A 12,977-nucleotide genomic window follows, 5' to 3' on the forward strand; every position below is an offset into this window, starting at 1 on the left:
CCTACAGACTTGCTTTACCGCCTGTGAAGCGACTCCTGTAGGTGGGGAACTCCAAATAATGTAAGTTAATAAGCAATACTTCTACTAATGACTGTCTTTTAACTCCCTAAATTGAATAAGACTATTTTCTATCATTACATAGTCAAGACCAACTGATATCTCTGATTAATTTGATCTTTTTTTCCCCTAATTACCTGTTACTCTTAACAGGAAATATAATCTGATGAACCAACTTTTTCTAGTAAAGCTACTTTTTATACACATATAATATTAATCAATATATATATTTTTCTGTACCGCCACTTTCAAATTTTAGGAAAACACCTGGGATAGTTCCAGTGAAATCAAAATTGACTTAAATTAAGATTAGGATAATAACCATTAAATATGAGTTTTTATGCTCCTACTTTAATAAGCAATAGAATTCCAGTACTGAACTAAAATAATGAAACAAAGGTTAAAAAGAATTACAAAAACAAGTGACAGGAAACCAGAGAAAGATGGATCCTAGAAGTTAAGATCTGAGGCTGACTTTTGCTATATTTGAAATTCATTTACTTATTTCCACAATTATATTTTTTAGTTCATAATAGGGGCTAATACATACTAAATAAGAAAATAATCCAGGAGATGGGCTGTAGCGCAGCGGGTTAAGCGCAGGTGCCGCAAAGTGCAAGGACCGGCTCAAGAATCCCGCTTCAAGCCCCCAGATCCCCAACTGCAGGGGAGTAGCTTCACAGGCGGTGAAGCAGGTCTGCAGGTGTCTATCTTTCTCTCCCCTGTCTGTCTTCCCCTCCTCTCTCCATTTCTCTCTGTCCTGTCCAACAACAAAGACATTTCTCTCTGTCCTCACCAGCAATGACAGCAATGACAATAACAACAATAATAATCGTAACAATACGATCGATAAACAAACAAGGGCAACGAAAGGGAAAAAATAGCCTCCAAGAGCAGTGGATTCATAGTGCAGGCACTAAGCCCCATAGATAACCCTGGAAGCAAAAAAAAAAAAAAAAGAGTATAAAAAATTAAAAATAAAACATAAAACAAGAACACTAGGAAGAGATATAAACAGTGCTAATAATAATTCAGAAGTATTTCATAAAGTAAATAAAACACTGCTATTTTTTAGGATTTTCAGTTATGAACTGTAAAACATTATGTATAGTATTTTATAGAATAGGGTCTTGAACCTGGGTCCTTGCACACTGTAATGTGTGTGCTTAACCAGGTGTGCCATGGCCTGGCCCGAATTCGGATTTTCTTTAGAAAAATCCTCCCATCTTATATCTCAAAATTGTTCTTTTTCAATAGAGATGTGAGAAACAACATCTTTTCTTTCTAATTAAATTTTTTTCTCTCAGCACTCCAAAGAACCCTTGTCTTCAAATCTAAACTATGAACTATTTGTCTTTCAATATATATGAAATAACTTCTTTAAATAAAGTAAATGCTTTAAAAGGAAACATGCAAAACCAGAATCAAACATGTACCTACTTTGGTCTTCATTTCTAAGTAAGGTACTTTCACTATAACTGCAACATTGTCTCTTATTTTACTAAGAGATACTCATGTACTGGGCCAGGCAATGGCACAACTGGCTGAGTGCTTATGTTACAATGCTAAGGACCTCCCCTTTTGAGCCTCCAGCCTCCGGCTCCCCACCTGCAAGGGAGTTGCTTCACAGGCAGTGAAGCAGGTCTGCAGGTATCTTTCGCTCCTTCTGTCTTCCCCTCCTCTCTCCATTTCTCTCTGTCCTATCCAACAATGATGATGACATCAATAACAACAATAACTACAACAACAATAAAAAGACAAGGGCAACAAAAAGGGAAAATAAATAAAAAGTTAAAAAAAAAACAATGCTAAGGACCAGGGTTCAAGCTCCTGGTCCTCACCTGCAGGAGGGAAAGCTTCACAAGTGAAGGAGGACTGCAGGTATCTCTCTCTTTAGTAGTTCGTGCACTTAACCAGGTGCACTTTTTTTTTAAAGAGAATTTATTTATTTATTTATTTATTTATTTACATCAAAGCACTGCTTAGCTCTGGTTTATGGTGGTTTGGGGGATGTTTGAACCTGGGACTCTGGAGCCTCAGGCATTAGTCTCTTTGCATAACCATTATGCTATCTACCCCTGCCACCCTCTTCCCTATAAGTCACTGAACTTCAATAAATCTTAATTTCCTCAACTATAGAATGGGAAAATAATAAGCATCACCAAGAGTTGTTATGAGGAGCTAAAGAGCTCACATAGTAAGGTGCCTGCATTGCCACGTGCATGGCCCAGATTCAAGTCCGAGATAGAGTACAATTGCACCGATGTAAGTTTTGATGCTGTGGTGTGTCTCTCTTCCTCTAAGTGAATAAAAAAACTCAGTCTAGGAGAAGTGAAATTGTGTATGTTCAAGGCCCTGGCTCTGCCTTCACCACCCACCCCCCAGAAAAAAAAGCATAAAAATAGAGTTCTTAGGAGAATCCAGTTAGTTTGTACCTATAACGTTCCTGACAATGTGTGTGTGTGCGTGTGTGTGTAAATGTTTTAAGCTTTTATAATCAGAGGCTGGGGAGAGAGCTCACTCACTAGAGCTCATGCTATATCATAGGTTCAACTCCCAGTACCCCAGGGAACACCATGGACAGTACTAGTGGGAGCTCCTTCGGTGGTAGAATGGTGCTATGGTCTCTCTTCCTCTATCTCTCAAAGAATGAAAAAGCTGGGCCTAGGAGGCTGCTCAGGAGCACCAGGAATGCAGAGGACTCTGTGTTTGTCCATTCTCTGGTGCTGCATAGTAACATTAAGAAAATATTTTTAATCAGCTAACATTTACTATGGGCTAGGTTAAATGTTTTATGTGAAATTGCTTCAAATAATCAAAACAAGCTATGATGATTATTTTAGTATTTTCCCCATATAAAAAAGAGACAAAAGATGAAATGATTACGCTGAGGCTATGCATAAATGCCAGAGCAAGGATTTGTACCCAAGTATGGCCTACAATTTTAACAAATTGACTCTCTTATATCTTAAAAAAAAGAGAGTCGAGTAGACTTGGTAAAACAAACTATATAGATTCCCTATAATGAAATAACATTTTAAAAATTAGCATAAGAAGTGAGTTACTATACTATAGAAGGTTTTGTTCATTAAATGATATATCTGTTATTTATTTTAAAATAGTACAGCTTGGCAGCCAGAGATGTAGCTCAGTGGAAGAACACATGCCTCACATGTATATGTCTATAGATTTGATCCTCAGCATGAAAAAGTAAATAAATTAGAGAATATAGTACTTAAGTAAATTAAAGAATACAGTAAATTAGTACCTATAAAGTACAAAAGAAACAATAGGAGGCCAGGTGGTGGGGTACTTGGTTGAAGGCACATGTTACAATGAGGCCCCAGTCCCCAACTGCAGGGAGAAAGCTTTGTGAGTGGTGAAGCAATGCTGCAGGTGTGTGTCTGTCTCTCCCTCTCTATCACCTCCTCCTCTCTCAATTTCTGACTGTCTCTATCCAATAAATAAATAAAATACTAAAAATTGTTTTTAAAGAGACAAGACTACACATACGTTTATGTTTAAAAATTGATTCTGAATATGTGTGTTCATTATTTCATTCTACTTTTGTGTACTCTTTAAACAGTCCATAATAAAAAGTTTAAAATTTGTGGGGTTGAAGACTAGCTCACTGGGTAGGGCACCAGTGTTGTCATGTGTGGCCTAGATTTGAAGCTTGGCACACATAGGAGTTGCTACAGTACTTGAGGGAGCTCTGTAATGTGCTATTTCTTCCTCTCTTCTTGTCTCTATTTTAATTAAAAAAAAAAAAAAAAAATCCAGGAGCAGTGAAATCCTACATGGGTGAGGTCCTAGTGGTACCAAAAAATGAAAGAAAATAAAAGGTTAAAAATTAAATAGAGTGCATATAATAATTTCATTACATAAGCACAGAACTTTGCTTTCTTATTTCTCATTATTTTTTATCATCTCATTATTGTTTTTATTATTTGATAGAGGCAGCCAGAAAACAAGAGGAATGGGGATATAAAGAGGGAGAGAGAGAGAAACAAAAAGACACCTGCAGCACTGCTTCACTATTTGTGAAGCTTTCCTCCCACAGGTGGGGATCGGGGGCTTGAACCCAGGTCCTTGCACATTATAGTATGTGTGCCCAACCAGGTACACCACCATCACCTGGCCCCCCAGCACAGAACTTTCTTATGATACGTTATATCACAGATATAAAACGTCATGATATACTTGATAATTAAACATTTTTATCTTCTATATATGCAATCTGAAAACAGTGATCTTAAATAACTAAGTACTATTTAGAATAGTACAAATGTAGTTACAAAATACTTGCTTAAGTAACACTCATAGTCGGCTAAGGAGATAGCACAATGATTATACAAAATATTTCATGCCTAATGTTCCAAAGACCCTGTTCAATCCATGGCAGCACCTTAAACCAGAGGTGAGCAGCGCTCTGACAAATACTGAAAGTAATAGTGGTAAATACGTAATTATTCTTCATGTATCTCATGCCTGATAATATCCGATTCTGACACTTCGGTTTGTTGCTCAGAAAATGAATACTTTTGTACAGATATATATGATTCTATAACATGGTTATAAACTGAACAAAATAAACACAAACCAGAGTTTTTTATCTGCTTCACTAAAAAAGAAGAAAAAAATCCTAAAAATTTCTCATTTCAAATCTATGGGTGTCTTACAAGTATAAATGTAATCAACAATCTGAAAATCATTTATATGACCTAAATTAGATACTGCTCTAGTCAAGATTAAAGGGAAAAAACATCAAGTCAGACTTTAAGCTTTTTCATACATATCAGCTCAATGAATTTAAAAAATTATATTGGGCTGTTGGAAATGTCATAAAGCATTTTTGCATAGAAAAACACAGAAAAATACATTATAACTTTTCCAACAACCCAATGTATACTTTTATAGAAAGAATATTAAAATGGTGTGATAAAAAAAATCATATACCCCAGATTGGGGTAGATAGCATAATGGCTATGCAAAGAGACTCTCATGCCTGAGGCTACAAAGTCCCAGGTTCAATCTGCAGCACCACCATAAGCCAGAGATAAGCAGTGCTCTGGTAAAAAAAAAAAAAAAAAAAAAAAAAATTCACACACCCAAGGTCCATTACAAAAAAAGAGAGAGAATCGCTCCCTCCCCCCCCCCCCCCCCCCACTGTCACAGACTACCACATGGAAGGCAAACACGTAAAATCAAGTCAAACAAATATTTAGGACATTTTCAAAGAAAATTATAAGATATCTAGTTACTGACTATATATATTTTATAGAAGTAACTGGGCTTTGGATTTAAAATTTTAAAAAGTACCAACCAAAATACAAAAAAAAAAAAAAAAAATAGCACTTTTTTTTTCTGTGTGACTTTTTTTTCCAAGTCTTAGTTTCTTAGATTACCTATAACGGGGAAATTAATATTGTTGCTGTCTAAGGATTACAAGATTCAGAGATGATAAATGTGAAGTTACTTCTAAAACTATGAAAACAGAATAGTCTCTTTTGCCTTAAAGTATTAGAATTAACACAAAATTAGTTCTCCTAAGTAACTTTAGCTTAAAGTATTCTATGCTGTCTATTGGCATTTCCAAAACTTTATAAAAGCCTTTTTTAGGGCAAAGCTCAATCATCTATTGTCTTCCCTTATCCTTAAAAATAGTGCAGCACTAATGACATTAACACTTTTCTAATAAACAATATACCATTTTGAAATGTCAGTATGTAAAGTTCTAAACTCCGAATTTTCAAACTAAGTAAGTGTTTAGTAACACTGCTATATTCATGAGTTTAATGTTCGAGCCTTTCCTATTCAGTTTGTAAAAATCTAGATTTAAAATTTGGAATCCTAATGGAAAGCGTCTACATAATTTTTAAAAATAATTTTGTTCCCCAAAGGGTTCTCAAAGCAAATGCAACAGCTAACAGATCAAACACAGCAACTGAAACATTCAGCTGCTCTAAAAGAAGGATCAGGCTCTTTAAGGAGAACTAGATTGTGTGAGTTTGCAAAGTTTCACACTTTCTCACTTAAACTTTGTTTCAGAGAAAGTCTTTGCATAGTCACACAACATGCTTTTAAAATGGCAATTTGCTAACCTTCCAATAGTCCAGCTCTATGAAAATTCTGTGATGGGTGTAACTTCAGAGAATCTGAAAAACATAAAAAGCATTAAGTGTTTTTTATGCTGAATAATTTTTTTAAAATGAAGCCAAGGATAGCATACATCTCTTATATAACTGTTATGTATCTTTATGAGCTAGAGTTCATCATATCCTCTGCAAAAGAACGCAGAATTGTCTCTACATCGGTCTCCATGTTAAGTTTAGACTTTCATAAAGCATCTGTTTCATGGAGATTTATCCGATGACTACTGCTTAAAGAGTGTTAATGTCTTGACTATTTTTAGCACCTTATTGTGCCATATTTGCCCTCCTCTAAGAATCATCTCTTGACTTGCTTGGTCTCTTCCTTCTTCACACTCAAAAATTACAATTATTTCTAAACTACCTCAGGTAACAGTGCCCTAAAAATCGCCTTACAGGACGGTGACTGCCAACTAAAGTCATGGGAGCAACAGACAATGGCTACAGTCACTAGGTACTCTGTGTACAAACTTGGTCGTCCGTCGGTCGGTCTATAAAGTCCACTACCTTGCAGAGCAAACCGTATCTCCCACTGATTCACTTCCACAACGTGAAGATACCAACGTGAACCTGAACAGGGAGGGATCCCTCTTTTTTTTCTGGAAGTGGTTGGGATTAGCACTCACACATCAAACCAGAATTGGAGAAATGATGTGAGGAGGCTCACAACAGCAGTGTTGTCTTAACGGGGTGAGATGAGTAGCTTATAACCCAGTTAAGTCTGGGTTATAAGACTCTGCTCCCGGCGGCCCTATGGTATTTTGGGTTTTGTTGTTGTTGTTGTTTTACAAAGTGAGTTAGTGCAGCGAGGGAGCATTTGGGTGACCGGTTCTCACACATTCTTGTAGTGCCCAGCAGAGGAATCTAACCCCGGCCAGGTACCAGCTCAAATATCAATGTTTGAGGGTCTTGGGAAATCAATCCCCTTCACGCCTCAGCTAAGAGCGTTTAAAATAAAATTAATTTTTTTAAAAAAGGAGAATCTCGGTGCAATACTCCCCCCCCACCCCACCCCCCCCCACCCCCCCCCGCGCAACAAGCCCTGGAACAGCAACGAAGGGAAGGAAAAAAAAAAAAAAGAGGAGGAAGAGAAAAAGAGGAACAATTCTAGAAGAAGAAAGAGAAGAAGAAATTCTCAAAGGACGGGCTTCAGGCAGTGCCTGACCGGATACCCCCTGGGACAGGAGAGAAATCAAAGTGATCCAGAGCGAGCTCCCCGTCTTTGCAAAAGAGGGAGAAGTAACCCGAATACTCCGGGGGAGGGGGGAAGGAGAAGGAAGAAATTTCGGGTCCTTTGCAGCCGCGAGAGGAGATGCCGGGGAGCGAGGAAGCCGCCTGCCGGGTTGAGGGGGGCCGTCCCAGCGAGGGGAGGGAGTGGACTAGGCCGGAGGGAGAGGGGGGGCGGGGTGGGACGGCGGCGCAAAAAACAACCTGGAGGGGGAGGAAAATGGTGACCCCGCACCTCGACGCTGCTCCCACGCTCCGCGGCGCGTTGGGGGCAACTTGGCCTGGGGCGCCGGGTCCCGGGCAGCGCAGCTGCGGCGCGCGGACCGAGGTGGGGCCCAGTCCGAGGACGTCCCCGACCCGGGAGGCCGCGGGGCGCTCGGGGGCGAGGGGGTACGGGGGTGAGGACTCTGCGGGCGAGCGGCCGCCACTGCTCCCGGGGGCCCCCGGCCGACCACCAACGCGACAGCCCCTGGCACCCCAGCCCGGCCCGACAACGGGCGGCCACCTTCCCCCGCCCCCCGCCGCCCGACGGGGTCCCCGGGCCGCCTCCCCGCCCCCACGGCCCAGCCCCCAGCCTGACTCACCTCGCGAGTACAGCGACTTGGGCGATTCCAGGTCTAGGTCCGCGCTGAGCAATGAGATGAAGTCCGAGGGCATCGCAGCTCGACCCAGCCCGGCCCGAGGGCAGCGGGTGGGGGGGGGGCGGCGGTGGCGGCGGCACCTCCTCTCCGGGACCGCGGGCACCGAACCGGGGGCGGTGAGGCGAGGCGAGGCGAGGCGAGGGCGGCCGCCGCTGCCTCCTCCTCCTCCACCTCCTCCTCGAGGGCAGACTCACACCGGGCGGAGGACCGAGCGAGCGGCGGCGGCGGCGGCGGCGGCGGTGGCGGCGGCGGCGGCGGCGGGCGGGCGAAACTCCACGGGGACTGGCTCCCCCGCGAGCCAGGAAGGGGGGTTCAGGGCGGGGTGAGGAAGACGCGGAGAGCCAACGGGTCCGCTCCGTGCTGCTCCTCCGCGAAAACTGACGGTCGCCGCCACCGCCGCCGCCGCTGACAGGAATCCGGGCCCCGCCCCCCTGCGGGGCACTGCGCAGGCGCGGAGGAGGGGGGCGGCCCGAAGCCGGGAAGAGCCGGCCCGGCCGGCTGAGGGCGTGGAGGCGCGCTGGGGAATGGCATCAACAAGGGCTTCGCTTCCTGCCTCCGCGGCCGGCGCTGCTGTTCCCGAGCCGGGAGAGAGCCCCGCCGCCTGGAGGGAGGGAGGCTGGGAGGTGTCCGAGCCTGGGGCCCCGGGGAGGGAGAAGGTATTTGCACCGATCTGGTGACGGCGAGCCCCAGGCGCACGGCCCAGCGCCCAGGAGGAGGAGGGAGCGTCTGGGGGGAGCGGGCATTGTGCACCCTGAGGAAAAGGGCCAAGCCGGCTGTTCTGGGGTCTCACCAGGACGGAATTACTTCTCTTGCTCCACCAGCGTTTTGAGTTGGCCAAAGAGCGGTCAAATTCATTTCTTAATTAGGAAATGGCAGACCACAGCCTACAAACCCCACTTACTGTATGTGTGTACATATTTTTCCCCCTCAATTAAAGTACCTCCCCCCCAACACACACACACACACACACACACACACACACACACACACACACACACACACACACTCTCTCTTCTTCCCACCTCCCTTCTTTCCTTTTTCCCCCTCCTGTCACCCATTAGCGGCTTTAAAAATATAATCTTCCTGATAGTGCTGGGGGTAGTCAGATTAATTCAGCTTGGAAAAAAAGAAAACAAAATTTTGGAGCATAATTTTTTTTTTTTTGTTTGGATCATATGAATCCTCCTGGCTGCTCTACAGAAGGGGAGATGTGGAGGGTAGAAGGGTGAGGGAGAGCAAACCTAAGAACCACTCTCCAGTTTATCTTTCATTTTTTCTTACCTTTGGATTCGGCAAGCATGGAGGAAGAACACATTTAATTGAATTTTTGCTATTCTTTTCATGGGGCTAAAAGTTTCCGTTGCAAAAACTGAAAGTCCTCACACCGCAGACTGTTTCCTGAGTCTAATAGACTTGTGAGAAATTTTTAATCAAGTTATTAAAATATCAATTGGAGTGGAGGGTATTCATCTTGGGAAATAATTTTAATCTTGTGTGTGTGGACTATTGATGCCAACAACCACCTGGGACACGTTTTTTAAGCTACTAGCTAGACGTGGTTTCTTTTTGTTGGTTTTATCTATAAAAAATTAACAAATCATAAAAATCTGTTAAATTATATGTTAAATGCATTACAGATGTTTTATATAATGTATGCAATATGCATAAGTAATACAGACACACACAATTTACAGAGACTTTGCCCCAGCAATGTGGGCAATTCTTGTGAATTTGGAGTGCTGGGGAAGGGGGAGAAGCTCTCAGAAAAGGAGGCCCCAGTACAGATGTCTCTGGGGTGGGGCTATTTGCAAAACTTTACCTGCAGACCTAGAATTTAAACTTGTGTCATCAGAGTCTTTCCATCTGAGCATCTGATTCAGGTTGCACAATTATCTTCACTGCATTCAGTGTAGTAATTAATCAGCCCTGTGAACATTTTCTTCCTGTCACAAGAAAGTATTTCAGAGTCACCCCATGATGGCAAAGCAGAACAGGAAACTACCTCTACGTCTGTCCATACTGTTTGGAACAGTTCCAAGGGAAGTCCTTTCATATCTAGGAAGAGCCCCACTCATTTGAGAGAAGATTCAAACCTGGTATTGCCCAACAAGCCAAGACTTTTGAATTGGAGTCCTCCCCTCTCCATCATCAACCAGTTAATGGAGGAAACTACAATGCACTGAGACTAACCCCAATACTCAAAATGTTGGATGACTCACTCTGAGCATTTCCCTTTTCCCCAGCCCTATGTAACCATTCAACAAACTTAGGGTATAGGAAATCCCCAGTGCTCTTCTGACCCTAATTAACGAGTCAAGAATTGGCATGGCCTCTTCCTTCCCCTATCCTGATTTCCCCCAGCAAAAATGCTTTGTTTTTCATATTAATCAGACTTTCCCTGATAAGGTCAGAGCAAAGTAAAGCATAGTCACTCACCAAAGTATGATTTGACCTAGACCTTTGAGTTCCCTTGGACTAGGATTTTTGGAGGGGCTCAAACCCCAGCCCATCAAGCTCTCTGTCAAACAGTGACTATTATCTAACTGGAAATTTGAAAAGTTATTGGTTCCCCCACTTTGTCCTTTTACAGAGACATTTTAATTGCTTAGATGCTTACTTTTCATGACTGTACTTTGTACTAACATAAAGACCTGGATTTTAATTTTGTTCTTAAAATTTGCAGTGACTGAAAACTCATTAGTAAACAGTATTTGCTTGGATTTGACCATAAAATATAATGTGACCAGGTTCACATTTAGGTTACTAAAAAAGATTATCTGATGCTATGTCTTTTAGTAAGTTATATTAATTCCAATGATATTTTCCTCTAGGGTCATTAATGCCTAGTTACTTTCCCCTTTATATGACATTTGAAATAGCCTAAAGTTGTATGTTTAAAACTACCTCATTATCCACACATAAAACTTTCTCTGTCTGCAATAAAAAGTAAACATTAAGCACATACAATTTGGAAATTTCCTCTCATTGAAAATTACAATAGAACCATGGGACAAAACATAAAGCAGGTTTACTACTTTGTAGAATTCCTTTACGTTAATTCCCAATCATATATCACATTATCTAGCTACTTGATTAAAATTTCACAACCCAGAGGTTGTATAGATTATGCAATGGAGTGGTAGTTTTTTTATATTGATGGTGTGTTCTTTAACCCCTCCTGAACCTGTTTAGGCACTTCTTGAATTGTGTAGCTGGATCTACTCTAAATGAAAAAGGTTCAAATATCAACCTCTGAAAAGGAATTAAATAAACTCATACAGAACAGAGGAATGTGTTGTCACAAGATCTACAGAATCTCTGTCATTGTAATACAGTTAAAGCTGTTAAAATAATTTTAGTCACACGTATATTGTAAAGAACCTGTTAAACAAACACAAAATCTGAAAGGAAAATTTCCAGGGCAATTTAAGTCATATACAAAAAAAGTTTAGACCGCAAATTATCTTTGCCCCACCTTGGGAGCAGTCCTTAGTAATAATGGAGAACTGATAGTGGTGGGAAATAGTAGGACCGTATTTGGGCTGTAATTGTAGCCAAATTCTTATTTGACTATGTTTATGTGTCATTTTCCATTTTTAAAACATGTTCAAGCAAATATTTCTAAATGTTAAATTCATTTTTGATAGTCTTACCATTGAGTTTAGGACATTCTCACTTTGTACATCTTTCAAAGTGTCTAAATCTCATAATCAGGCATTTAATTCACTTTGAAGATGAACGTACATTATGGATTGGTCTGAGTCAGAGTTTTCATCTAAAGTTTTATATAGAGACCAATTCATTTCTTCAAGATCTAAAATAATTGCATGTCCTAAGGTACAGTGCAATAAGCTTAAATCTGGAAGATTTGCGAACAATTTGAGAAAGGAGGCAAAAGCCAGAAAAATTAGAAGAATGGCTAAGGAGGAAAAAAATGTAATTAGATCATCTTCACTTTTTAAAGTTATCCTAATAGATTATTCACACTCACGGTTCTGCAGTTACCTTATCTCCACATATCAAAGTGACATGAAAAAAATTTTTTGTTTATATTTTATTTGTTTTTATAATCTAGAGAGCACCAGTCAGCTCTGTCACATGCAGTTCCAGGATCAAACATAGGGCCTCATGAAATCAAGTTCAGTGATCTACAGCTGTGCTCTCCAGCCCACAAGTGAAAATAATTAAATAGGAAAATAGAGCCCCTGACACCACTGGAGTCTTTTGCAAGCTTAATTTCAATTTTGGACCACTTTTTTTCACTTAGATAGAGAGTGGGAGGTGGGGTTGGGAGAAGTGGCACCTTGGGTTCGCACCTAGTATGAAGTCCAAGCACCTGCCACAGATCCAGGTTCAAGCTCCCAGCTCTTCACCTGCAAGGAAGAAACTTCACAAGCAGCAAAGCAGGTCTGCAGGTATCTCTCTTTCTCTCTCCCTCTTCCTCTCTCAATTTCTCTCTGTTCTATCCAATAAAATGAAAAAAAAAAAAAATGGCCACCAGGAGCAGTGGATTCATAATACCAGCACCAAGCCCCAACAATAACCCTGGAGGCAAAAGAAAGAGAAAGCGAGAAAGAGAGAGAGACCAACAGCACCAAAGCTTTCCCAGTCACCATAGCACATTCATGTTACCCAGGCTTTATCTTGGGTTACAAGCATGGCAATTCAGACACCCTACTCAGTAAGCTCCAGCCCAGAGGTAGAGATGATTTTACAATTTCCTATTACTGTCTCTCTTTACTCAAGGACTCTTCTGAGAGAGATAACAGAATGGTTTTTGCAAAACTATTTTCATGTCTGAGGATACAGACTCCTAGGTTCAATCCCCCACACTACCAAAAGTCAAAGTTGAGCAGTGCTCTGGTAGAAACAAAGAAGGAATTTTAACCTGAAGTTTATG

General features: G+C 41.4%; 1 protein-coding gene across 5 annotated transcripts in view; it reads right to left on the bottom strand.

Moving 5' to 3' along the window:
* NFAT5 (nuclear factor of activated T cells 5) overlaps nucleotides 1–8,507 on the bottom strand; it is a 106,520-nt gene extending 98,013 nt beyond the window's left edge. For 3 of the 5 annotated variants that reach the window (XM_060185251.1, XM_060185248.1, XM_007524580.3), the window contains exons 1-2: nucleotides 8,021–8,507; nucleotides 6,162–6,215 (exon numbers count right to left, since the gene is read on the bottom strand). In XM_060185251.1, coding sequence (XP_060041234.1) covers nucleotides 6,162–6,215; nucleotides 8,021–8,093 — 127 coding nt within the window. In that variant the 5' untranslated portion in view covers nucleotides 8,094–8,507. The remainder of the gene's footprint in view (nucleotides 1–6,161; nucleotides 6,216–8,020) is intronic. The other 2 variants (XM_060185250.1, XM_060185249.1) reach the window with 1 other exon arrangement.
* Between the last annotated feature and the right edge of the window lie 4,470 nt (nucleotides 8,508–12,977).

Source organism: Erinaceus europaeus, chromosome 2, assembly GCF_950295315.1.
Source record: "Erinaceus europaeus chromosome 2, mEriEur2.1, whole genome shotgun sequence".
In the NCBI taxonomy this organism is placed as follows: Eukaryota; Metazoa; Chordata; class Mammalia; order Eulipotyphla; family Erinaceidae; genus Erinaceus; species Erinaceus europaeus.